Source organism: Bemisia tabaci, chromosome 1, assembly GCF_918797505.1.
Source record: "Bemisia tabaci chromosome 1, PGI_BMITA_v3".
Classification (NCBI taxonomy): domain Eukaryota; kingdom Metazoa; phylum Arthropoda; class Insecta; order Hemiptera; family Aleyrodidae; genus Bemisia; species Bemisia tabaci.
The window spans coordinates 9,327,955-9,352,166 of record NC_092793.1 but is presented as its reverse complement, the minus strand read 5'-3'; the positions used below and the strand labels follow the sequence as shown (position 1 = coordinate 9,352,166).

General features: G+C 43.6%; 1 protein-coding gene across 2 annotated transcripts in view; it reads right to left on the bottom strand.

The window, feature by feature from the left end:
* tai (basic helix-loop-helix family member taiman) overlaps positions 1-24,212 on the bottom strand; it is a 254,441-nt gene that overhangs the window by 174,743 nt on the left and 55,486 nt on the right. Inside the window, exon 1 of one of the 2 annotated variants that reach the window (XM_072295882.1) lies at positions 19,721-20,606. The exons of the other annotated variant lie outside the window; for it this stretch is intronic. Within the exon in view, the coding sequence (XP_072151983.1) occupies positions 19,721-19,752 (32 nt within the window). The 5' untranslated portion in view covers positions 19,753-20,606. Of the gene's footprint in view, positions 1-19,720; positions 20,607-24,212 lie in introns of those variants that run through there. 2 annotated transcript variants of the gene reach the window in all.

Here is a 24,212-nt window from a genome sequence, read left to right as displayed (position 1 = left end):
ACAAAGCCTTGGACGGAGTTACGGCACTTTGGTTGTAGCCATTAATATGAAAAAAACAAAAAAAAATATAGGTGGGTGGAGCCTCGAATTTGGCGAGTAAAGAACCACCACGACCGGCAGACCTCTATTCGGGACCCGATTACTTTCACTTTTCCTCGAACGCATCGGTCAAGAGCTGTCTGAGGTCGCGCCGACCGGTAGAATTCGGCAGGAGGCACAGTGCCACAGTGCCGAAGCTGCAAAACAGTTGGCGACGTGGTTTCCTCTCCATTTAAACCTATGAAAATATATCGATTCTCGGTCCGCGGAGAATCGATTGATAAGACACAGCTTTAAATGGAGGAGAGCCAGTGTTGCCAAACTTTAGAATTGTTGGATCCGTGGGTCAGCAACGACTTCGTTGTCGAAACGTCAAATCCATTCTAGAAAACAAACGAGGGTGTTCTTATTGATTTTCCCCCGAAATTTTCTTCATTTTCCCTGACATTTCCAGGTTTTCCCTGACTTTTCAAAATTCCCTACATTTCTCGATAGTCCTTGGTTGTAGCTATCCTGATTTTACTGATTTTTCTTCTGGTATCGTGCGAAAATCTGAAAAAATTTGAATATAAGTTGTGCTAGTACGTAGCAACCCTGATTTTACTGATTTTTCTTCTGGTGTCGTGCGAAAATCGGAAAAAAATTGGATATAAGTTGTGCTAGTACGTAGCAACCCTGATTTTACTGATTTTTCTTCTGGTATCGTGCGAAAATCGGACAAATTTTGGATATAAGCTGTGCTGGTACAAGCTTGGAAAAAATCAGCCTGTTCGAGTCAATTTTTCAACCTTGCGACGGGGTTACGTGCCTTCGTCCGGGAAACTACGTACTGAGGTACGCCAGGAGCGCAGCGCATCCATTCCGTGTCCGTTGACCGTTACCGCGGCGAGCTTTCGTCGACTGTCGCGTCGTCCACGATCCGGGAGGAAACTCGGACAACGCAACGACGCGACGTATCCGAGGTGAGGCGGGACCCCGTGGCGGGAGGGGGAGTTCGGGGCGACTGGAGCAGCGGGGGGAGGGGGGGGGGGGTCCGAGACGGGAGAGATGGAACATGGAAATTATAATAGGAAACAGAAAACAAAGAGCGGGGCCCGGAGACCCTGGACAGGAATCGATCACCAATTCGAATGGCGCAGCTCCACTGAATAATCACGATCCGACTCGCCCGACGACGCCGACCGCTCACTCGGCCGCCGCCGCACGGTGGATCGAGTCCATAGGAAAGGTCCGACAACATTAGGAAACTTTAAACGCTGATAACTCCGTTCAAACATAACTTTACTGTTTTCGAACTGGTTCCGTTGATTTTCTCGTGAAATTTTCTGTTAGAAGCACCCCTTATAATTTGAAATGTGATGAATTAATCATCAAAATTTGCAGTTTTGGTCAAAAATTTCATGTCCAACCTCTCTGGTGGACTCGATCCACTGTGCGCCGCCGCGCAACTGTTTTATTATTTCATACCTCTACGATTAGACCAAGACCGGGCCACCGCGCTGCCTTCAGCTGTGTTTCGGGACGACGAGTCAGTTGCGCTGGTCAATGAGTCGTGTTTCGATGCTTCATCCTTGTAGCTCAGTTAAAAATGATAAGATCCGTCCAAACAGCAACTCTCTAGGCTCAATATCGACCGAGGTATGGCGCTTCGAAAAAATCGGATTATGACGTCATCCACCGCGGGAGTGACACCTTACTTTAGACCAGGGCATGCCTAATTTTTTTTCTAGCTCTCAGGATTTATCAAATTTCCAGTGTTTTTCATGTTGCTGTTTTTCCTCCTGATTTTCCTGACCTGATGGAATAACGGTTTCCCGACACCCTGGGTCACAGATGCAGAAACTTGCGGCCCACGAGACCGGCCCGGTCTTGTACGGAGGAAACGGGGGAACCCATGTGAAGACGAGAAAAAAGGGGAAGGCATGTGAGAGGGGGCAAAATGGGGGAACCTTGGAGGGTTTATTTTTTTTCCAAGGTAAAAAAATATTAAAGACTTTCTTTCGAGGTAAGCAAACTGTTGAGCGAATTGTTTCAGAGAACCAAACCACATGGCGCCGTGTTTTAGGGTTTAAGGGGAACTCAACTGTTGAGCGCGCTACTTCGAGGGAATCATACTGTCGAGCGTGCTGTTTTAGGGGAGGACTAAAGATTCAAGCGCTTCAAGGGAACAAAACTGTCGACCGCGTCACTATATGTATCGGGCAACATTCTGCGAAAACTTGAAGAGGGGGCACCTAATTTTATTTTGAGGGGACCTTGGGAAGTTTCTGCACCCCTGCGTGAGTGTGGATGCGTTTCTGGGAGGTTTGATCCAAATGGAGCTTTCGGGGAAACGCGACTCGAATCCCCCGGCGCTACGCTAGAGATTCCGACTTAGCTATCTATGTCCGAGCGCGAAGGTCTGGATACAACGCGCGCTACGAACGCGGCCTGGAGCGCGGCGGCAGGCATCCAGGATCCGCTAAAATTTCTGCAGGCAGCATCTGAAGCGGGACCTCGGACCGTCCAAGTGCGAGGCGAGGGCGCCGGATTGGCCGCGCGGCGGGGCGGGGCGGGGTGGGGTAGACGAGACGAGTGACGTCACGTTGGCAACGGTGGCGAGAGCGGTGAGCGGACGACGGCGGCGGCGGCTGGCAAGTTTGCAACGCAACGCAACGCAACGGCCGCTAAAGTGAATTTTAATAACAGACCGCGGTGACTGATGCTCTCGGGTCTCGGCTCCTGGGACTTCCAACTCGAGCCGAGTCGCGCTCCTACAATCCCAATGATGAGCTCCACTTCCAAGTTCCAAGTGTGCTACCAACTATCCTCAAGAGTACCTTCATATTCAGCTTGGAAGGGAATGGAGAATTTGCACGAAAATTTTCTATTGCTTCATCGGAGAGTGCTTGGAGGGCTGATTTCGCAGTATTTTTTGTAATTTTTTTCTGCAATGGGAAATATTCTAAGCATTGATTTAAAAGTGATAAAATGCACCGCCTAGTGACGTCATCCTGCGACATTCAGCAGATACATTCGTTTCTTTCGCACATGCTCCGGTGCGCAGGGATGCTTAATACTTACAGCCCATTTCACAGGGCTGCCACAAAATTTAGAAAATGAAATTCCCTGACACAGTTTAGTGAAATTCCCTGACGATTTAAGATAAGCCAGATGATTCAGAAGACATTGTTAGGAATAGTTTCCAGACAAAATGTGTTGTTTGAAACGTTAAGCTCATTCCAGACAGCAAATGAAGGTGACCCAACAATTTTCGCTGAAATTTACGACATTTTTCCCAGGTTTTCCCTGACTTCATTGAATTCCCTGTCATTTCCCGCTTTTCCCGATATGCCCCCACTGTGGTAACCCTGATTTCAATGGAGCAAAATATAAGCCATAAACGAACTCTAGACCAACTCCGGATGAATTCTCCCCGCAAACACACGAATTATAAATAGCGTAAGTTTGTTTCTGCCGTGTTGTGTCAACGCACGATCGACGCAAGTCTTATCGCTTTCGCCGCGTTGGAAACATTAGATTCCGAACAAAAAAATGCAGGGAGTCTTGAAAATCACAGTGGAATTTTAGCAACACCGAGCACGGTCGACTGAAAACGGAGAGCGAGCTGGGCAAAGTTCGCCGCTCGTGTTTTCATCGCGATGAAATAACAACCGAGCTCACATCATTTCAACTACATTCTAGTGGTTTGTCTTCTAATCCATGTAAATATCAGCTAAACTTTCGGCAGATACGGCATGGAAATTTTCTCATAAAAAATTGAAACGTTATGATCAATTTTGCTACCTGAGAATAGATTTACATTCCTTTATTGGGGAAACGATGATTTTAACCTTTTGATGGCTTTGAAGGATGTTTCGGCGGCAATAAGTATTGTGTACTTTTATTACTTTTCTGCCGTGCTAGGGTTAAACGCCGTATGAACATTCGAGAGTTGCCAAATTTTCTCTCAGAAAATAATTATTTTTGAAGAAAATTTTGAATATTTTTCTTTGCAATTTTCTGGAACTGTAGGTGAAATTTCGAACAAGATTAATTGAATAATTGGAGGAAAAGTATTTACAAACTTTCCCGGAAATTCGTGATTTACCATAGGAAATTTGGCAATGCCTGAAGGTGCATACGGCAATTTTCTTTGGCACGCAGTATTATCATAAGCGCACGGTAGATACTGTTTTCGAGAAAATTTTTACTCCAACCGGTGGCAAATGAACAAATTTGTTGAAACGTTTGGAAAAAAAGTTTCTTGAACCCGCAGTTCAGACTCAGAAAAAAAACGTTTGATTCAATCGCCTTTTTGCTTGAATCCAGAGTCAATATTCTTAAAATCTTGAACAAGGATGGGAAGATTTTCTTAATTTTATAATTTTTTCTCAATTCCAATCTTCATAAAGGGTTGCCACAGAATTTAGGACATGAAATTCCCGGACATTTCCCTGACATTCCAGATACATCCGGGTAAAATTTCCTGACAATTGAAAATATGCGAAAGTGTTAAACAGACATATTTTGAAATGGTTTTCACACAAAATCTGTTGTTCAAGACGTCAAACCCACTCTAGAAAGCAAATACAACTAACTTAACGATTATTTCCTAACAATTCCTTTATTTTCCCTGACATTTCCAGGTTTCCCTGACTTTTTAAAATGCCCTGATATTTCCCGGATTTTCCTGACTGTGGCGACCCTGTTCATAATTCAGGCGGATTGCCTTTTGGTTTAAGCAAAACTCCGATTGAATCAGATTATATTTTCTGGTTAAAAATTCAAGGTTCTGGGCTCAAGATCCAAGAGACTTTTATCCCATTTCGCGTAGGGGCGAATCAGTGCTATACATTAATCAATGCTGATATAAAGGATTTCAATGTGGCTCGGAAAGCTGGCGACTCGAAGTATCTTTCCACGAAGTAGCATGCTCTCGTATCATGTCATGTCCTCGCCCTTCGACGACGACGACGCACAGTGCCACAACTTCCATAAGCGGCGTGGACAAAAATCAAAGGCACCATAAAAATAGACATACGGAACCATAAAAGGCATGAATTACTCAACTGAGCACCTCTGGACCATTCTTCAAAAAATTTTGACTTTTCCAGTATCCGAGAGCTGGCAGAACAGGTCAAAAATGGCTGTACGCTAGATTCACGTAATTAGAGGATATGACACTCAATTGGACGTATTTCTATCAAACAGAACTATGTGCATTATGACATGAGCCCTGAGATCTATAAGAGAACATGCATAACAGGGCTCGTGTCATAATGCACAGCACATGGTTCCGTTTGGCAGAAATACGTCTAATTTTGCGACTAAAAATGCTGAGTCTAACCTGATTTTAACAATTTTTTGAACGCAAATCTCTCCTGGAGTCGCAGAAAGACGTAAAAGTTATATTTTTGCAGGATTGTAGGTGGGTGTCAAAACGACGAGAAAATGTTAACCACCGGGAGGGATATACCCAGTTATCGAGAAAAGTTTATCTAACAACAACAACTCAGATACTGTGTATTTCCTATGGGACAGTTCCTTCTTGGTCGAATTAACGACAACAAAAAAAAATTACACCCACTTGTCTGAAAAATCGTTTTGATCATGTCATAGCATCTTGGAAAATTTGAAAGGCAATTTTCGATTTTTGCAGGGTTGCCACAGAATTTAGAAAATGAAATTCCCTGACGTTTCCCCGATTTCCCTGACACATTTTGGTGGAGTTCTCTGATAATTGAAGATGTGACGGATGGTTAAGGAGGCATGATTGAAAATAGTTTTCAGGCCAAATTTGTTGTTCGAAACCTCGAACTCATTCTAGAAAGCAAATGAAAGTGATTTGACAAAATTTCGCTGACATTTTCGACATTTTCGTCATTTTCCCTGACATTTCCCAGTTTTCCTTGACTCACCAAAATTCCCTGACTTTCCCGGTTTTCCCTGACAGCGGCAACCCTGTTTTTGTCCCTGGGATTCCGCACTGTGCGGCGGCGGCGGGCGGGCGCGGATGCGCGGTGACGAAAAGAGAGGAGACCGAAGTCCGACGAGTCAACTATCATCGGGCCCGAACATGATCGGTAATTGGTGCGATGCGATGCACTCGTCTCGATCGTTTGATCGGCAACGCCGCCGTTAACATACCGACACCGCGAGCTGCGTCCGCGAATCCGCGGCCGCTCGCACTCGCACTCGCGACTCGCAGCTTGAGCTCGCACTCGGAGCTCGCGGTCCCCGGAGCCGGGGCCGGAGTCGGGCGGCCGCGGGGGTCGTTGATCCCTCATCTTGCCCTATTTCGCCCATCGGCCATTCCAACGGCAAACCGGCAAACCACGCCGCCGTCCGCGGGAATTCTCCTCCGGGCGGTAAAGGAACTTCTCGGAATCCGCGCTCGATATTCTCGATTTCTCGTGGAAACTCCGTCGCCCCGCCACCGCCGACGCGTCACCCCGTCGAATGCCGACCACCAACTCGGTGCCGGATCCAGGCAACCCCCCCCCCCCCCCCCCTCGGGTCAAAAGAAGGGGGGAAAGAAGGAACAAAGGGAGGAAAGAAGGGGAAAAGGGAGGAAAGAAGGGGAAAAGGGAGAAAAGAAGGGAAAAAGGGAGGAAAGAGGAGAAAAAGGAAGAAAAGAAGGAAAAAAGGGAGGAAAGGAGGAAAAAAGGGAGGAAAGAAGGAAAAAAGGGAATAAAGAAGGGAAAACGGGAGGAAAGAAGGGGAAAAGGGAGAAAAGAAGGAAAAAAAGGAGGAAAGGAGGAAAAAGGGAGAAAAGAAGGAAAAAAAGGGAGGAAAGGAGGAAAAAAGGGAGGAAAGAAGGAAAAAAGGGAGTAAAGAAGGGAAAACGGGAGGAAAGAAGGGAAAAGGGAGAAAGAAGGAAAGGAAAAGGAGGAAAGAAGGAAAAGAGAAAGAAGGAAAAAAGGGAGGAAAGGAGGAAAAAGGGAGAAAAGAAGGAAAAAAGGGAGGAAAGGAGGAAAAAAGGGAGGAAAGAAGGAAAAAAGGGGAGTAAAGAAAGAAAAAAGGATTAGGGGGGCAAAGAGGGAGAGAAAAAATTGCTCCTGAAAATTTACTGAAATGGTGCCTAGACAGAACTCCAGAACTATTCAACCAAGTTTACTGACCCGAAGATTACTCAATACCGCAGAAATAAATAGGCCATATAACAAAATAAAATTTCTCTAAAAGAGGTATTATTCGTCAAATTTCAAATGATGCACCAATAATTGTACGCAAAAACCCGGACCCCCCTTGCTTTGGGCGTATCCCCCAGACACCCCCTCCCCCTCCAAATCACTCTGGATCCGCCACTTGCAAAATTCGACAATCTTCGCTCCGCCCATGCACAAAGTAGAACCCTCCTCTGGCCTCTTGGCGACAAGCGGAAACTTTTACTTTCTGGATTCAATACTTCCTCGTGAACAATTCAGAATTATATGGGAGCAACAGTCATTGCTCTTTTTTCGGCTGTTGACCTACCTACTTCGTGGATAATGAGCCTCGGGTGACGTCATAAGCCAAACAAGTTTCCCAAACTTCGTTATGTTCGCGACACGAAATACCCAGCACGTTGTTCAACATCCACCTAGTAGGCAAGTCAACAGTTGAATGATGGAGTCCCGAAAGTAAGAGCTTCCACTGTTGCCAGGATGACATTGGAGGGTGTCTCTTCGTCTCTGGCTCCATCTCGTTCCAGATACGACATAGGGACAAATTTTTCAGATGAAGAAAATTATGTTGCGGGGGAGTCGTTCGTAAATGACATCAGGGGTCGAGAGGTGGGTGGAAGAGTTGGGCAGTCGGGAAGAAAAACATGGGCGGATCCAGCAAATTGGCAACACCGGATTTTCTCTATTGTACCTATGGAAATGTATCGATTCTTGGAGAAGCCGGGTGCTCCGACAAGAATCGATTAATTAACATCGGTTTAAAATAGAGTCCCTTTATACTGAGAGTCAAGACAACACCCCTCATGGAGTCACAAACGGGAATAAAGATTACAGAAATTGAACGTTTTTCGTAATCTTTGATCGGCTCATTCTTGAATTCCTTTCTCCGTTCCTTCTTTCATTCCGTTTGTTCCTTGTCGAACCCGAAATTCCTCGGTCCATTACAGATTATAATCTTTGCAATTGGTGAAAATGTAATCTTTATTCCCGTTTGTGACACTGTGAAGGCCTAAAATCCGGTTAACCAATCAGAGATGGATTCGCATTGTCTTGACTCTCAGTATAAAGGGACTCTAGTTTAAAATGTAGGGAACCCGGTGTTGCCCAATTCCTGGATCCGCCTCTGAAGAAAAAAGAAAGAGACAAATCGAACACACGACCGTAGGAAACTCAGAGGAAAATTAAAAACAGACCACGACTGCTGTTCTGCCGTGCTGAGGAAAAACGCCGTATGAACACTCGAGAGCTGCCAAATTTCCTCCGGTAAAATTATTTTTTTCGAGAGAAGCTATGAATATTCTTTCTTGAAAGTTTCAGAAACTTTAGGTAAAATTACGAGAAAAATTACCTGAAAAATTGGAAGAAAAATATTCATAAATTCACCAGGAAATTCGAGTTTTAACAACGGAAATTTGGCAACGCCTGAAGGTTCATACGGCGTTCTTCCTTGGCGCGGCAGTGTTGACATGGTAACATACTTGCCGATGTTTCAGAAAATGGCGAGCTCAGTCGTAAGTGGCCACGTAACTACCTCAACGCGAGAGAAAGTAACTTCTCATTGGAAGACTGGAACAGGGCCAAGAGGAGTCAACGACAAAAAGAGCTCAGAACTGCCAAATTCAATACGTACGACCGCGACCAACGCGTCGTGAAGCGTCAGTGAAAGAATCGTGCTTTGGGTTAGGAAGCCAATACGTTTCGCAGCTAATTGACAGTCCTTAATTTACGACGCCAGCCGATTAAACAAGCGGACGAAACTTTTAAAGGGGACACCAACGTTATTTAATCATGTTTTTCAGGGGCTACTTATTTTACACGGGATCTAAAAATAAACCAAACGATCTACTGCTTAAACGATGGTTTCCTTCTTCCTTGGTCTTTGCGGCTTTCAGTGCTCGTGAAAGTTAAAAATTTACACCCTTTCATAAAAAGCTTTGCAGCTGAGCACAGAAACAGGTTACTATTCATAGATCTTAATCCTTCAAGATAGTATTACTACTTCGATAATGAACACTGTGAGTACTTACGGATTGAGTGGACATTTTAGATGGATACTTAGAGCTACGGAGGCAAGTAATATGCTTACCTGAAAAAAACAGAAAACAAAGAGAAGAAAAATTAATATCAATAAAAATCAACACGGATCAAAAATCCACTCTCACTACCTTATATTAAAAATAAAATGAAGGAAAAACATGTTATCTACTCAACACAAGAAGGAGAACCTTGCAAGTAGTATTCCTGTAATTTACAGTGACTTGCGCTGAAGATAAATCATGAAAATGTGCCAAAGAAATTGTTTCCCGAAGACAACTACGCTAGATAACCTAAAGCCTAAAACCTGAAACCTAAGTTTCCTAGGTAAAACCTTGTTGCAAGCTTGAGAGAATCGCCACCGGCGCGGCGCGGCGGCAACAAGGATCGACACTCGACGATAAAATCGAGTGTTGGGCAAGGCTGTCCGAAAGAGTAGCTTCACATTATTTGCAGATAATTCTCAGCAATTGAGCCGCGAACGATGGGTATTGAGCAACCATTGTGGTTCGGGCAGGCAGCTTCGGCCGCTGAAAGCAAGGTTGCCGACCCTCAGACAAAATCCGTGGAACTGAGCTGCCGTGCTAAGGAAAAACGCCGTATGAACCTTCAGGCGTTGCCAAATTTCCTCCGGGAAACCACTCATTTTCAGGAAATTTTTGAATATTTTCCCGTCAATGGAGATGTTGAATGTGAGAGGAATTTGCGATTTGACTGTTGATTCTTATGTAAAAGTTCGCGAGAAACACGATGGTGCCACTGGTTTTCTCTGAAATCATCTCCCAAGCTCAATAAAAAGCTCTTAAGTTGAGGCCAAAATGGAGGGGGTATCCCACCCTACCCTGAGAGTCCACCTATACATCAAACTGCTCGCCACCACTGTCCGTATCTTCTCTACGAGGCCTAACTCACAGGAGTCACAGGCTGAAGATATGCTGGAAAGCATTAGAATCCGGGCAGGCGCACAGTGGATAGAGCCGGTCAGAGGTTGGACATGAAATTTTTGACTAGAACTGCTAATTTCGACGTTTATTTCGTCACATTTTAAATTTTAAGGTAAGCTTGTAGAAGAAAATTTCACGAGGAAACCAATGTAACCACTTTTATAACCTCAAAGATTTTTTTTTTTTTTTTTTTTTTTTTTTTTTTTTATTGAGAGTTTAGTGGCTTCTATTCCTTTAGGAATCTACAGCCATCTATAGGCACTATGTATTGTCCGAAGACATCAGGGAGTTTGGTAGACATCCATGCTCGGGCTTACAAATTTTCACGGATTAAGGCCGAGCGAATTCTGCTTACAGATCCACTCGTCAGTTCCATGAAATTTGTCGCCACATTTTAAATTTTAAGGTAAGCTTAAAGAAGAAAATTTCACGAGGAAACCAATGGAACCACTTTTATAACCTCAAAGTTTTGTTTAAACGGTGGTTATAATCTTTTATAGTTTCCAAATTTTGTCCGACCTCACCCATTGCCTCCATCCACTGTGAGGCGGGATTACTTCGTCATCAGAGTGGAGGATTAATCGTGGCAGGCCCAACGCGCTAACTCCGACACGGCCGTTCGAGGCAGGAATGCCCGCGTCTCCCCGAAGGGCTCGGACACGATCCCTTCAAGTCCCATTCCGAACGGCAACACCGCATTAGGAAGTAAGACAGAGAGAAGTGCGGCTGTGACGTCACACGAAAAATCTCCGATGCTCGGCTGCACGCTTGAGCGCACAATGAATGACAGCACGATGGCCGCGTTGTTGCCAGGTCTTGCTCCAAAATTGAGTGAAGATGGCGATAAAATTGAGTACGAATGTCATTAAACCGGGGATCCGGCGGCTCTGGAACGGGGAGCCTCCAGCTTCCACGTTTCTGGTCCGTCGACAAAAAACTCGAGACTCCGATGACGTCATCGGCGATGCCTTGCCGCGCCGGCCGTGCCTCCGAGAGCCACGGAAATGATTCGCTTCGACCGTAGACGGCCATGCTGCCGTGCTAAGGAAGAACGCCGTATGAGCCTTCAGACGTTGCCAAATTTCCCTCGATAAAAACCGAATTTACAGGGAAAATTGTGAAAAAAATTTTCGAAAATTTTTTAGACGATTTCGTACGCAGTTTGATCTAGTACATCTGAAAATTTCAAAGAAAAACGAGCTTGAATGTCGTCAAAAATACATGTTTTATTAAGGAAAATTTGGCAACTCTCGAATGTTCTTACGGCGTTCTTCCTTAGCTCGGCTGCACGGTGGTACGAAAGAGGTAAACCGCCTATGAGCATCATAACCGCCGGGGACTACAGAATGTCATGAATGGAAACTTTGTAGGGGTCTAAAAGGTGAGAGATTTCATTCATGACTGAAAAGTAATGATCGTGTCTAATCAGGGCTGCCACAGAATTCAGAAAATGAAATTCCCTGACATTTCCCTGATTTCCCTGACACATTTTGGTGAAATTCCCTGACGATCGAAGATGTGACGGATGGTTAAGAGGGCATAATTGAAAATAGTTTACAGGCAAAATTTCTTGTTCCAAATCTTAAACCCATTCTAGAAAGCAAATGAAGGTGATTTAACAAATTTTCCCTGACATTTCCGTTATTTTCTCTGATATTTCCCGGTTTTCCCTGACTGTGGCAACCCTGTAATCTGAATGTTAAACGCAAGGATGCCCTCGATCGCTGAGTTGCAAAAGTATTGGCAAAACGAAGAGGTTTCCGTCCCCCTTAAGCGGACCCCGACCCCCACGCCCATAAAGGACCGCTTCCTTGCTAAAAAGATAGAGGGCTAATCTTGAGATTATAACCAATGGATGAACTGAAGGTTGCTTTTCTTATAGGGAGTTTATGTGGCGCCATGGGAACATAATGACACAATAGATAAGGACATATTAGAGGTGCTCTTAGACTGGACAGATGATTCTTGGGTACACGGACTTTATGTCCACTTTTTAACGTCCACAGACTTTTCGTCCACAATTTTTACGTCCTATTGTTAAGTCCATTACTTAAACGTCCACTAACTTAAGTCCACAAATTCAAATTCCACTAAAATCAAATTCAAGCGTCATATTTTAGTCCGCGTGTAAAATTATATTGACAATATCGAAATGAGAAAATTAGGAGAGAATGAGTAAAATTGGTAAATACTTGGTTTCATTTCTATCCTTGAACTTTCCGATATAAAATATGCCTTAAATGTACATTCATTATTTTTTTTTTTTTTTTTTTTTTCCCCCAATGAAATTGATTACTTCATTTTAAAAACATTTACATTTTTAAAACGTGGTAAATATTTGTAAAACCTTTTCCAAGCAATGGCATCGATATGAATCTGAATGAACCGTAGTTGCGATGAAAGAAACTATACAAAAATTAATAAAAGAGGAAAAAAACTAAGAAGCACGCAATTTTTTGTTTTTAACTTATTTGTACATCGACCTTCTTGGGTCAAATACGTCCAATTTTGAGCGTTTAGTTGCGCTTACACCACGCTGCAGCACAGTAAAAGCCCAAAACATAAAAGAAAAAATTTGAATGCTTTGGAAATCATTAAATTTGACACGGAACCACTATTATATTTACAAAACACACATTATATTTTCCAGTAGTACATATTTCGTTTTCATCAGTTTCAAAGGGAATAATCAATGCAGAGAGTGAGAACATTTCAAAATCATGAGTTGAAAAACGCTGACTCAGAATTTCAATATTAGAGCCTAACACAGAGCGGAGCGGCGTGTTAGCAGCGGAGAACGCGCACTGGCGCCTACAAACCTAACGGGATACTTCACGCATTGCGCAACGCGTGAAGTATCCCGTTAGGTTTGTAGGCGCCTGTGCGCGTGTCACGCTGGTTACCTGCCGCGCCGCAACGCTTTCAGCAACTATTTCGCGTCAGAGGCGTTGCACAGTATCCTACAAGATTGAAGGCCCACGAAATAACTAGTCAAAGGGACTTTTAAATTTGACTGCATCTGTTACTGAAAAATGTTTAATTTGGCATTGGAGCGTTTCCTAGGTTCCCGCTTTGGTTTTCATCTTATCACATCCGCACACTGTACATATGAACATATGTGTTTATCTGCTCTTAGAGTCTGTTCTCTTTCATGACTTGATTCATGAATGAAATGTTTTTAAGAATGAAGGTATTAGTAGTATGCATTTATTTTTGAGGTGGTTCCTGTCATTTAAGTGAGAAGTAAAAAATGTGGACATAACATGTCCACAATTTGGACAATTTTGAACAAATTCATGGTTGGACATTAAATCATGTGGACTTAATAAAGACTGGACTTAACGTTTAGTGGACATAAATAGCGGTGGGCATATATTTAATGGACGAAAGGTAGGTGGACATAAAGTCCTGGAAGCGATTCTTGAGCAGAGGTGAGCCGTTAATGATCGATTATCGTTTATTTCTCCATTTAAAGCTGCGGTAAATAATTGATTATTTAAGTATTTCGTTGCGAACACCCTGTTTATACATCCTCTTCTACAGGTTCAAATGGCAGATCAAGAGATACATCGCAAATCATGCCACGCTACTGTTCTTGAAAAGGGAGACGCCTAAGGCATACGACGTCCTCTCGCAAAGGATGTGTTTTCATCGACTCGATACAGATTCTCGTTGAAAAACAAAATTGATTGATCATTTTTCAAGACGAAACCAGGTTTTGCGAATGGATTGATCGCATCTCTGAAAGGTCATTAAAATTAACCGCGACTCAACATGATTTATAGAAGCAAGTGAATTAACATCGAAACGCAGAAAAATGGCCAGTATGAAAATCAGTTCTTGATTCGAGAAGTTAGCCTGTCTGTACGAGGATCTGTAGAGTGAATTAAGATATTTATAGAAGCGAGGCGTGAGAATTCAGATAGTACCTTCGTAATTATGACGTTAGATTTTTAGTCTGCCGTTTCAGATCTAATTATTTAGTCGTTCAACTGACATTTGAAAAAAAAAAAAAAAAAAAAAAAAAAAAAAATGATACGACAGCCTTATGGGAAAGAAACTACATTTCTGTGAGAAATCTTGCAAAAAAAAAGAAAAGAAAATTCTAGTATACTTTTTTCATCATAAATCAGAATTCACTTATCGTTTGTTGTCTCCCCCAACGTGACTACATTGGGACTGCATTTTGCAATTTGGAACTATAAATTCTGGCTCTACTGGAAAAACACTTAAGTGCATAGGAAAACTGATGGCTCATACGTTTTTTTGAACAGGGCTAGATTTTATAGTTCCAAATTGCGACATGTAGTTCATTTCAATGTTGCTAAACCCCTCGGAAATTGCATTTTTACCAGGAGAATCCTGGGCTTTTCAAGCTGAAAATTTCACTGATATCTTCTGATCTCGGTCGAAAATCTGACACATTTTCAGCAAAATTCACACGGGTACAATCTCGTTAAAAATGAAAATGTTCGAGTCAATTTCGCAACGCTGGAATAGAGTTACGTTATTTCGTTCGGGAAATGACGTGCTAAATTTGAGTCGTCATCGTGAAAAAACCCCTCTAGATTCTGATTATAGCATTCTGCCCTATGAATTTTGAGTTATAACAAGTTTTCCTGAGACAGCTAGGTCTTGATATTTATAAAATCTTCCGACCAATATAGTAAAACCGATGTAAAAGTAGCAATTTATGGGTGGCAACTGCTGCTTCAGCTGCAAACATATCGTAGTTTCCCTCACGAAAGAACGTAACTTCATTTCAATGTTGCCAAATACTTCCTTCAAAATTGTATTTTTAACAAGAGAAACTTGAATATTTTTAAATGAAAATTGTACTGATTTTTCTTGGAGAATCCTCCCAAATTCAGACAAATTTTTGGGGGAAAAATAGCACTGGTGTATTCTCGTAAAAAATTGAATTGCCCGATCCAATTTTGTGATTTTGCAACCTTGGAATGGAGTTACTCTCTTCGTCCAGGAAACGACGATATGAGCCATGCATCATGACCCTCGAAGAGTTAAATGTGAAATATTTAAATACGGGGCAAAGTCAAAGGCTTAAAAAAAGTTTGTGCTCAGATCGTGCTGGAACAAACAGTGCATGAGCATGAGAGTATTGTTAACCGTTCAATCTTATCAAGGATACTTGTATGCATTATCTCCAATGCGAACCATAATGACCCTAACCTACGTCAACAATATTTACCATCCCGTGACCGAACACGCACCGATCTAGTGACAACCACTAACTGATGGATCCGAAGTTGCTGATAGGTAACGACAAGAGCTCGAGAAAGCAAGGACGAAAAGAAGAAGAAATCGCTAACGCGTTTGCAAACATCTTGGCGAAAATCCAAGATAAGTGGGCGCTTATTCGTTATCATATCACCGATTCTAAATTTAAATCGATTGGGCAGGTCTAAAACCCATCGATACCCTGCAAGAATGAATCGAGTACGACGATGACGTAAGGCATGATGTGCTCACACGACATGAAAAATAATTCAGATTTTCACAAAAGGGACTCCTGAAAACTAGAGTGACCGGTAAACCTATCGAATCCATCAAAACATCTTCGTATCACTACTGCGACGCGACGACTTTAATTGAGGCGTTGGGTGTAGAAAGAGCATTTCTTGGTTATAGTGATTCAGAATCTCCACAGCAAATTAATATTTTAGAGAGAAGACTATGGGTAAATTTTCGGAAAGTGACCGGAGAAAAGGTCGTGCATAGCTCTCCAGAAGTCTTAGATACAGGGTTATCACCGAATCTAGAAAATGAAATTCCCTGACATTTCCCTTTTTTCCCTGACAAATTTTAAGTAGTGGAATTCCCTGACAATTGCAGATACGCCGGATGGTTAAAAAACATAATTAGAAAGAGTTTTAGGACAAAATTTATTGTTCGAAACATTAAACCCATTCTAGAGAGCAAAAAAAGGTGACTTGACAATTTTCCCTGCCATTTCCAGGTTTTTCCTGACTTTTTAAAATGCCCCGACGTTTCCCGGTTTTACAAGTACTCCCGTACTGCGACAACCCTGTAGATACGTAGACTGGACACCAAAATAAGTATCGTTGATCGGTGTGAGACCTCAACCCTCTTTTCGGATGGAAGCAACTTGGAGGAACTTGCTTCTACGATTATGAAATACCGATTACGGAGGTGCCAGAAACCGAATACACGACCATGTCTGATCCGTTGCCGCGTTGCTTGTGAAATTGACTGTAGAATGTGTGTATTGTAGAACTCATTAAATTCAATCGAATCGGGGGAAGAAGTGCAACAGAGCGCATTCACCGAAGAAAAGGGAGGAACGTAGCAATCCGATTAAGGCGTCTCTGTTCGTCGCGCTAAGGGAAAGCACGGATAAAAACTCATTTTATAATCCGTGAAATTATTTTCTCCTTCCTCGGCCTCTCTCACCTTCCATTTTTCGGTGATACTTTTCACGGGGGATGAAGCTATTTATCGCTGGCCCGAGCCCGGGTGTATTCGGTGAGATTTATCCATGGATACAGTGCATAGTGGCGTGGCGTGCTTTGCGATAAATCGATTGATCTACCATTCAAACCTACGGCAAAGGATCGATACAGGGTGTCTAGCAATTTTCAAAAATGAAACTCCCAGACATTTCCCTGATTTCCCTGACAAAATCGCCAAAACACTGGGAAGAAATTTAAAATTCCCTGACACACGAAAAAAGTAATTCCCTGACAAACAGAAAAATTATTCCTGATTTTTTGACACGGATGAACTGATTAGATGTGAGTAAGATTTTTTTTATGTTTTAAGAATATAATGTAATAAATAGAGCAATATATATCGTGCCTAAACATATGCGAGAAATTTTTTCCTCTTTTTCAAAATTTAAAAGACATCAGCAGAAATTCTGGTAGAAATTTCCGTAGAGATCCCCGCGAGAGTAAAATTCGCAAATTATTTTCCGAAAAATTCGTGCTTTTCAAATTCCCTGACGTTTCCCTGACATAAAAATCGCACCGAGCCATTTTCCGGGCACTAACCTAACCGTTTGAATTGAGACCCACGCTCGATTGAACCATTATCGACCGACCTTGATCGATAAATAGCTTTGGCCAAGATGATCGATCAAGTTTAGTCGATAAAGATTCAACAATCGACCCGATGATGGTGAGTGTTTAAAAAGGGATGGCAGCATCAAAGCACGGCGAACAGGTGAATCCGTAAATCGCCACTCGCACACCTGCCCCGCGCTCAGTTTGCGAGGAGGATATGAGCGAGAAAGATCAAACAAATAGTCGGGAAGGGCTCTATTGCCAAGTTGACTGGGATTATTGGACTTTCCACAATTAGTTGTTTATTTTATTATCGTTTTCTTTTTCTTCCTTTTATCCGAACAGCAGTGGAGCATGATGGCCCACGACAGGGGTAGAGTACCTATATTACTACAGGGCTGCCACAGAATTCGGAAAATTTCATTCCCTGACATTTCCCTGAATGCACTGACACATTTTGACGAAATTTCCTGACAATTAAACAAATGCCAGATTTTTAAAAAGACAGAGTTAGAAATATTAGTCAGGCAAATTTGTTGTTCAAAAGTTCGAAACGTCAAACCCACACGAGAAAGCAAATGAAGGCGATTTAAAGATTTTTCCCTGACAATTTCGTCAGTTCCAAAAATTCTGATTAGCGTCAAAAATAAATGTTATATCTCTGATGAGTGCCAGTACATAACTGAGAAGGGGGGGGGGGGTTTAAAATCATAAAACGTAAAAAAATAAAACGAGGGAAGAAATAAGGTAAAGTGAGATATACTTCGCCTGACTCTGCTTCTGAAATCCGTCCGATTTGAATGGTCAAAAAAGGTACTCAACCACAAATGAAAGAATGAAAATCGAAATCATTGATTGATCTAATGTGACTGGGGGGGGGGGGGGCCCGGTCATACAGCGACTGACGTCTCCACACAACTTGGGAGAACCCAAGTTCGATTCGCGCCATGACCCTGAGCAGCGCATCTATGACCTCAGCGACTCCTCGCAACACGTATGTCCTAGTTTCTCGCAGTTATGTGTGTACAAGGCTTTGGCAAGCTATTCAAATCCAACCACTCTCTTGACGATGGAAATCGTCTTCATGAGATGAAAACATCTAATCCCTTTTTTCCAACACTCTATAACCATCTCGACGATTCCGAAGAGCTCAGCCACGGCTTTGCTGAAAGCTTCGGTAGGGTGGGAAGTCGGTAACTCAGTTACGCAACTCTGAAATGTAGTTAGGTTCTTTTGTCTCCGAAAAGAAGATTAAGTATCTATCTCTAAGTATAATTACGTCCAAGTCTAAGCGATGAGCGGACTTCAGACGCGATTCCCCGTTATCAATGTTATCAGTCTCATCAGTTTCAGAGATGTTTAAAAATTTCAAAATAGGTGAGTAAGGTATACTGAAGAGATGCAGATCACTTTCATTTTCTTTGAGAATAAAATCACCCCATGACCCCAGAACCGTCGCAAGGGACAAGAAAAAGTACGCACCCGCGTGGCGCGCCAAAATCCCTCGGGCTCTCGCCCCTCCCTCCCTGCAAAGATTTGTTTTTAGTTTGATGGGAATCAGACATATATTTCATGATGCTGAGGAATCCCATACATCCCTTCAGATAGTGCATTTTTGTGATTCCTTCCATGTTTCCATGTGCATGTTTAGGATGCTTGACATGATGGGAACAGGACCATCATGCTTAGTTTGAGTCACGTGAGATTAGCTCCTGCCGAGTTCTTCTCAAAATTGTGTTGAAAAATTAGAAATAGGAAAGAGACGTCTATAATCACTCGTTCGCCACATTATGATCATGCTTCTGGCGAGCTGATTATTGAAATTGACAGACAAAGCGATAGACAAAGGCGACACACTGAAAATAAAGCGATCATATAGGTAGAAGTGGGTGGTTGCGATAGATAAAGGAGGTAATAGACTAACGAACGTTCACCCGCGAGAGTTCTTAGAGTTAGTCCATCATTTTCCTTAGTCTATGACAACTGCCCGTTCCAACCAACAGGATGGCTCCATGTTCCCTACGTCTTCTTTGTCTATGGCTTTGTCTTTCAATTTTAACATTCAGCTCGCTGTGCAAGTCAGGATGGTTCTCAGGATCTGGTGAGGGGAGGGAGGCGAAGGAATTGACTCACTCACACACGACAGAAGGTGGGGAGGCAAATCAGCTGATTGCGTTAATGACATCGCTAAGTCCACAGAATTTGGAAAATTAAATTCCCTGACATTTCCCCGATTTCCCTGACACATTTTGGTGAGATTCCCTGACAATTGAAGATATGGCAAATGGTTAAGATGACATAACTGAAAATAGTTTTCAGGCATAATTTGTAGTTCAAAACCTGAAACCCCTTCTAGATAGCAAATAAAGAAGATTTAACGAATTTTCCCTGACATTTTCGTCATTTTCCCTGACATTTCCCGGTTTTCCCTGACTGTGGCAACCCTGATTTCACCTTCGCGACGGTTCTGAGCGGTCCAGCCCACGAGGAGTGACATAAGAGGAAGACTCACCATGAATTTTCTGCGACAGCAGCGGTCGACATTTGTGGGACTGAGAGGTCCTCATTGAAAGGGTCCGCGGCGGGGTCGGTGTCGAGGGAGAAGAAATCGAGGGTCTGGGGCGAGAGGGGATCCCGTAGGTCCCCGCCGGGCCCGCTGGGGACCAGAGCCGACGAACTCTGGAGATCCGGGAGCGCCGCCGTGGTCACTCCGGGGATGGCACGGGGGGTCGACACTCCAGAAACACTGACCGCCGGGGCCACATGAAACGGGGACAGGGTCGGGGGCCCGGGGTACGCCCAGCCACCCGCACTCGAGCTACACGTGGTCGGGGTCTCCACCAGATCCCTCCGCAAACAAACGAAATTCAACACGCACACACACACAACAACAAAAAAACCAACAAATATATCGATGACTAGAACGAAAGACTGGAATCGAGATTCGCGGAGCACACTTCACTTCCTCCGGACACAGAACCAATTCCAAAATCCACACTCGGTGCCGAGTCACAGAGCACTGTATCCAATCGCCAGCAATCCGCGATCCGTTGACTTCCGACCGGGGTGGGTAACTGTCACCAAACACCTGAGATGCAATCAAAAGGCTACGTGCCGCCGAAAAATATGAACGGGGTGAAAAACCACTGGACGAAAAGGGGGTTATCCGAGATAGAGAGGTGGGGCTGATTCGACAAACAACTACGCGTGATCCAGAAACGCACGTGCGAAAACAACAGAGACGAGTATTTAGAATTCGGAAAAACTGCGGGAAAGAGGGGGGAGGGGGCGATAAAATTTGAAAACGACTGAATTTGTTGTGATGGATCGTCGAGGCACGCACGCAGTGAAATCGGCGCTCGGCGGGCCAGGAATCAACTAACCGCTGGCGGAGGAGTGACGATAAGCCGCGGTCGGCGGTTCGCGGGGCGGGCGCCAGGTGGCGGCACCGTCTTGCTCGGCGCTGGATGCTCGAGAGCGGGACCACTGCCGATCGCGGTTGCAAATCACGGTCATGCACCCAGCCTCAAAGCTGGGACACCGTGTCGCTTTAACCTTGACTGCTTTACGTTCGCTGTTCAAACGTTCAGCGCTTTGAGCGCGCTCCGCGGCTCACAGTGGAAACCGGGGAAAACTGGACGGAATTTTCACCGAATCACCGAAACTCCAACAACAGAACTCCCGTGTCCGCCGAGGAGAGACGGGTTGGGATTGGATCCCTCAAGTGAGAATCCAGGAGACCTACAGGGCCCCTGGAGCCACAATTGTAGAAAACACAGGGATACTCCGGAAGTTCCCTCAGAAGTGACGAAGGGGCCCCAAGTGTGTATTCAGGAGACCTAAAAGGGCCCCGAGATCCTCAAATTTAGAAAACACAGGGATACCCAAGGAGTTCCTGGGGCTTCAGAAGTGATGAAAGGGCCCCAAGTCCCCAAGTGTGTATCCAGGAGACCTAAAAGGGCCCCTGGAGCTTCGATTAAAGAAAACAGGGATACTCAGGGAGTTCCTGAGGCCCCAATTGTGTATTCAGGAGACCTAAAAGGGCCCCCAGAGACTCAAATTTAAAAACCACGGGGATACTGAGGGAGTTCCTGGGGCCTCAGAAGTGATGAAGGGGCCCCTAGATCCTCAAATTTCACAGGGATACTCAGGGAGTTCCTGGGGCCTCATAAGGGATGAAGAGGCCCCTATGAAACTAGGGGCCCGACGACTCTGAAATATTTGTAGAAATATAAGTGGTAGACTTAGGGTCTCAAAAGCGGCGCGGCGCAGGGGCCTCGAGGAATCAAAACAGCAACATTTAGTTTCATCCCACGGTCCAGGAAACATTGGAGGGATTAAAAGGGGCCCCACTGTCTCACAAAATTCGAAGCTACTAACTGCACAATCCCGATCTACCTCGCAAACACTACACTGGGCAATGAGCATTCATGGGCAAAGGATTGCTTACTTTCCAGGCTGTCCCAAAAAACTCACGTGGTATGAGGCAAAAATTCCGGACTTTTTCGCGGAATTTCCGTACTTTTCCAGTAATTCCGGATAGTCTCTAAAAAATCAGTACTGTTTATGGGCTTTCCGGATTTTCCGGACCAGTAGACACCCTCAGCCGACATGCAGAGGACCGGTACATCAACACTATGATCATTGATCACCTTGCCGGTATCAGATGGTATCAATGGATCGCTCTAAGACCGAGGAAGGAGTGGAGTTGACAGAGGAGAAGAGAAAAACAGAGGACGTCGCGTCGCGGTCGAAGCAAGAAGGGAGCCATTGAGCGTCTGTCTGGATCTTCTTCTTCTTATTCTTCTTCTCCGTGAAAATCACAATAAAGCCCCACCGGAAACACAGATTTCAATTCGGAAACGCAGCTGCCAAGTCTACGCGAGAGTCGCGAAAGTCGACTTTCCATTAAAACGTGTAAAAAACACAGGGGAATGCATTCACACGCGTACGGAACTGAAAGCCGATTATTGAAGTTGATAGACAAAGCTGTAGACGAAGAAGACTTGGGAAGTAGGGAGCCATCCAGGACCGCCGATCCTATTGGTTAAAATACTATCTATACTGCCGTGGTAAGGAAAAACGACGTATGAACATTCGAGAGTTGCGAAACTCCCTCCGATGGAATGGTAAATGTAAGAAGAGTTGTGAATATTTCCTTTTGAAATGTTCAGATAATTTAGATCTGGTTGCGAATGAAATTCTCTGAAAAATTGGAGAAAAAACATTCACCAATTCCCCATAAAATTCGACTTTTACCCAAGGAAATTTGGCGACGTTTGAAGGTTCATACGGTGTTCTTCCGTAGCATGGCAGCATAGACTAAGGGAGAAAATGATAGACTAACAAGAAATAGGGTCTCTCGAGGGTTGCCGTTAGTCTGTTATCTACCTTCTTTGTCCATTGCAACTACCCGCTTTCACCAATTGGACCCCTCCATACCCCCTTTTGTCTTCTTTGTCTATAGCTTTGTCCATCACTTTCAACTTCGTCCATCACTTTCGTTAGCGACGATAAAAATTGATATTTTTCTCATACCGAAGGTGCTCTCTCGTTCAATCTTCGGTGTGAGCGCAACCGTTCAAAATTCAATCTGTCTACGAGTTTGTGACGTTGACACAGCCTTATCACGGAAGCCCATCAGTTCAGTGGCGTGGCGTGCATTGCGATATATCGATTGTTATGCCATTTAAACCTATGGTAAAGAATCGATTATAAAGGTGTTCGCTGCGAACGCCCTGTTTATCGATCCTATTCCATAGGTTTAAATGGCATAACAATCGATACATCGCAATTCACGCCACGCCACTGCATCAGTTATGGAATCCACAAGTCTGCACTCGCCGTGTTCTACGATTTATTTGAAGCCGTTTGCCATTGCTTCTGCGTAACACAACTCGAACAAACTCTGGTCAAAAAAAGAGAAAGGAAAAAAGAAAGAAAACCCCGGGAAGACGTATGATAGAGCAAATCATTTAAGTTTAACTCCGGAACATTTTAGGAGCGCTGAAAATGTTGTTTTTTATTTATTTTGTGTATAAGATTCCCCGCTACGAAAGAAAAGAAAACGTCATGTCATGAACATGTTGATTGGGGCGACATAGACGTGTTGTAGTAGCGTACCTATAAAATGTGAATGCTGGGATTCATTTGAATTATTGAGGTTTTTAATAACGGCATATCAGTGCGCCTTCAGTTTCTTTTGGAGGCAACACAAGCTCCCACGTGTTCGAATAGTGGTATCATCGTGAAATGGCACGTTCACTCGGGACAAGCACAAGTAAGAGCTACATACTAAACGGGCAGAGGCTCATTTGGACTTCATTTTGCAATTCGGAACTACAATTTCTGGCTCATCAGTAAAAACACTTACGTGCACAGGAAAACTAATGGTACATACGTTGTATCTAAACTGAGCCAGAAATCATAGTTCCAAATTGCAAAATGCAGTCCATTTAACGCCATGTCAGTTATTCCCCTACAATTATTGTTACCGTCACCTCTGGGTCGCTTGATTAGCTTCCGATGAATATGCCTGTTTTATCTACTACTGGGTAGAGAGAATGGTACTTACGAAAAGAAGGTATATCTTGAGAAAATCAAAAGTGGGAACGTACCTGTAACGCAAAAAACGTAAAAGGTTAAAGTAGAGAAATTGATCTGGTAAACTGAGATATTTGCGGATACAAAAGAAGAACAATACTTTAATTCTATCAAGAAATGGATCGAATTTTGTGAAAAGGAACCAAGAGCAATCTAATGTTGCTAGAATTGTGCAACTTAAATTCTTTTAAAGAAAATTACCGAGGTCATGCAAAAAATTAAATTTAGAAAGGTAATTTTCGCCTTGAACTTATAATTTATTAGGAGTGAGATAAAGCTCGTTTAGATGAGCAGTTTATAATTACAAGGTAAATAAAGTTGCACCATCTTTACGACATTGGAATGCTCTTAGTTCCTTTTTGCAAAATGCAATCCAAATCATCGGCAGATCTTCTTCCGTG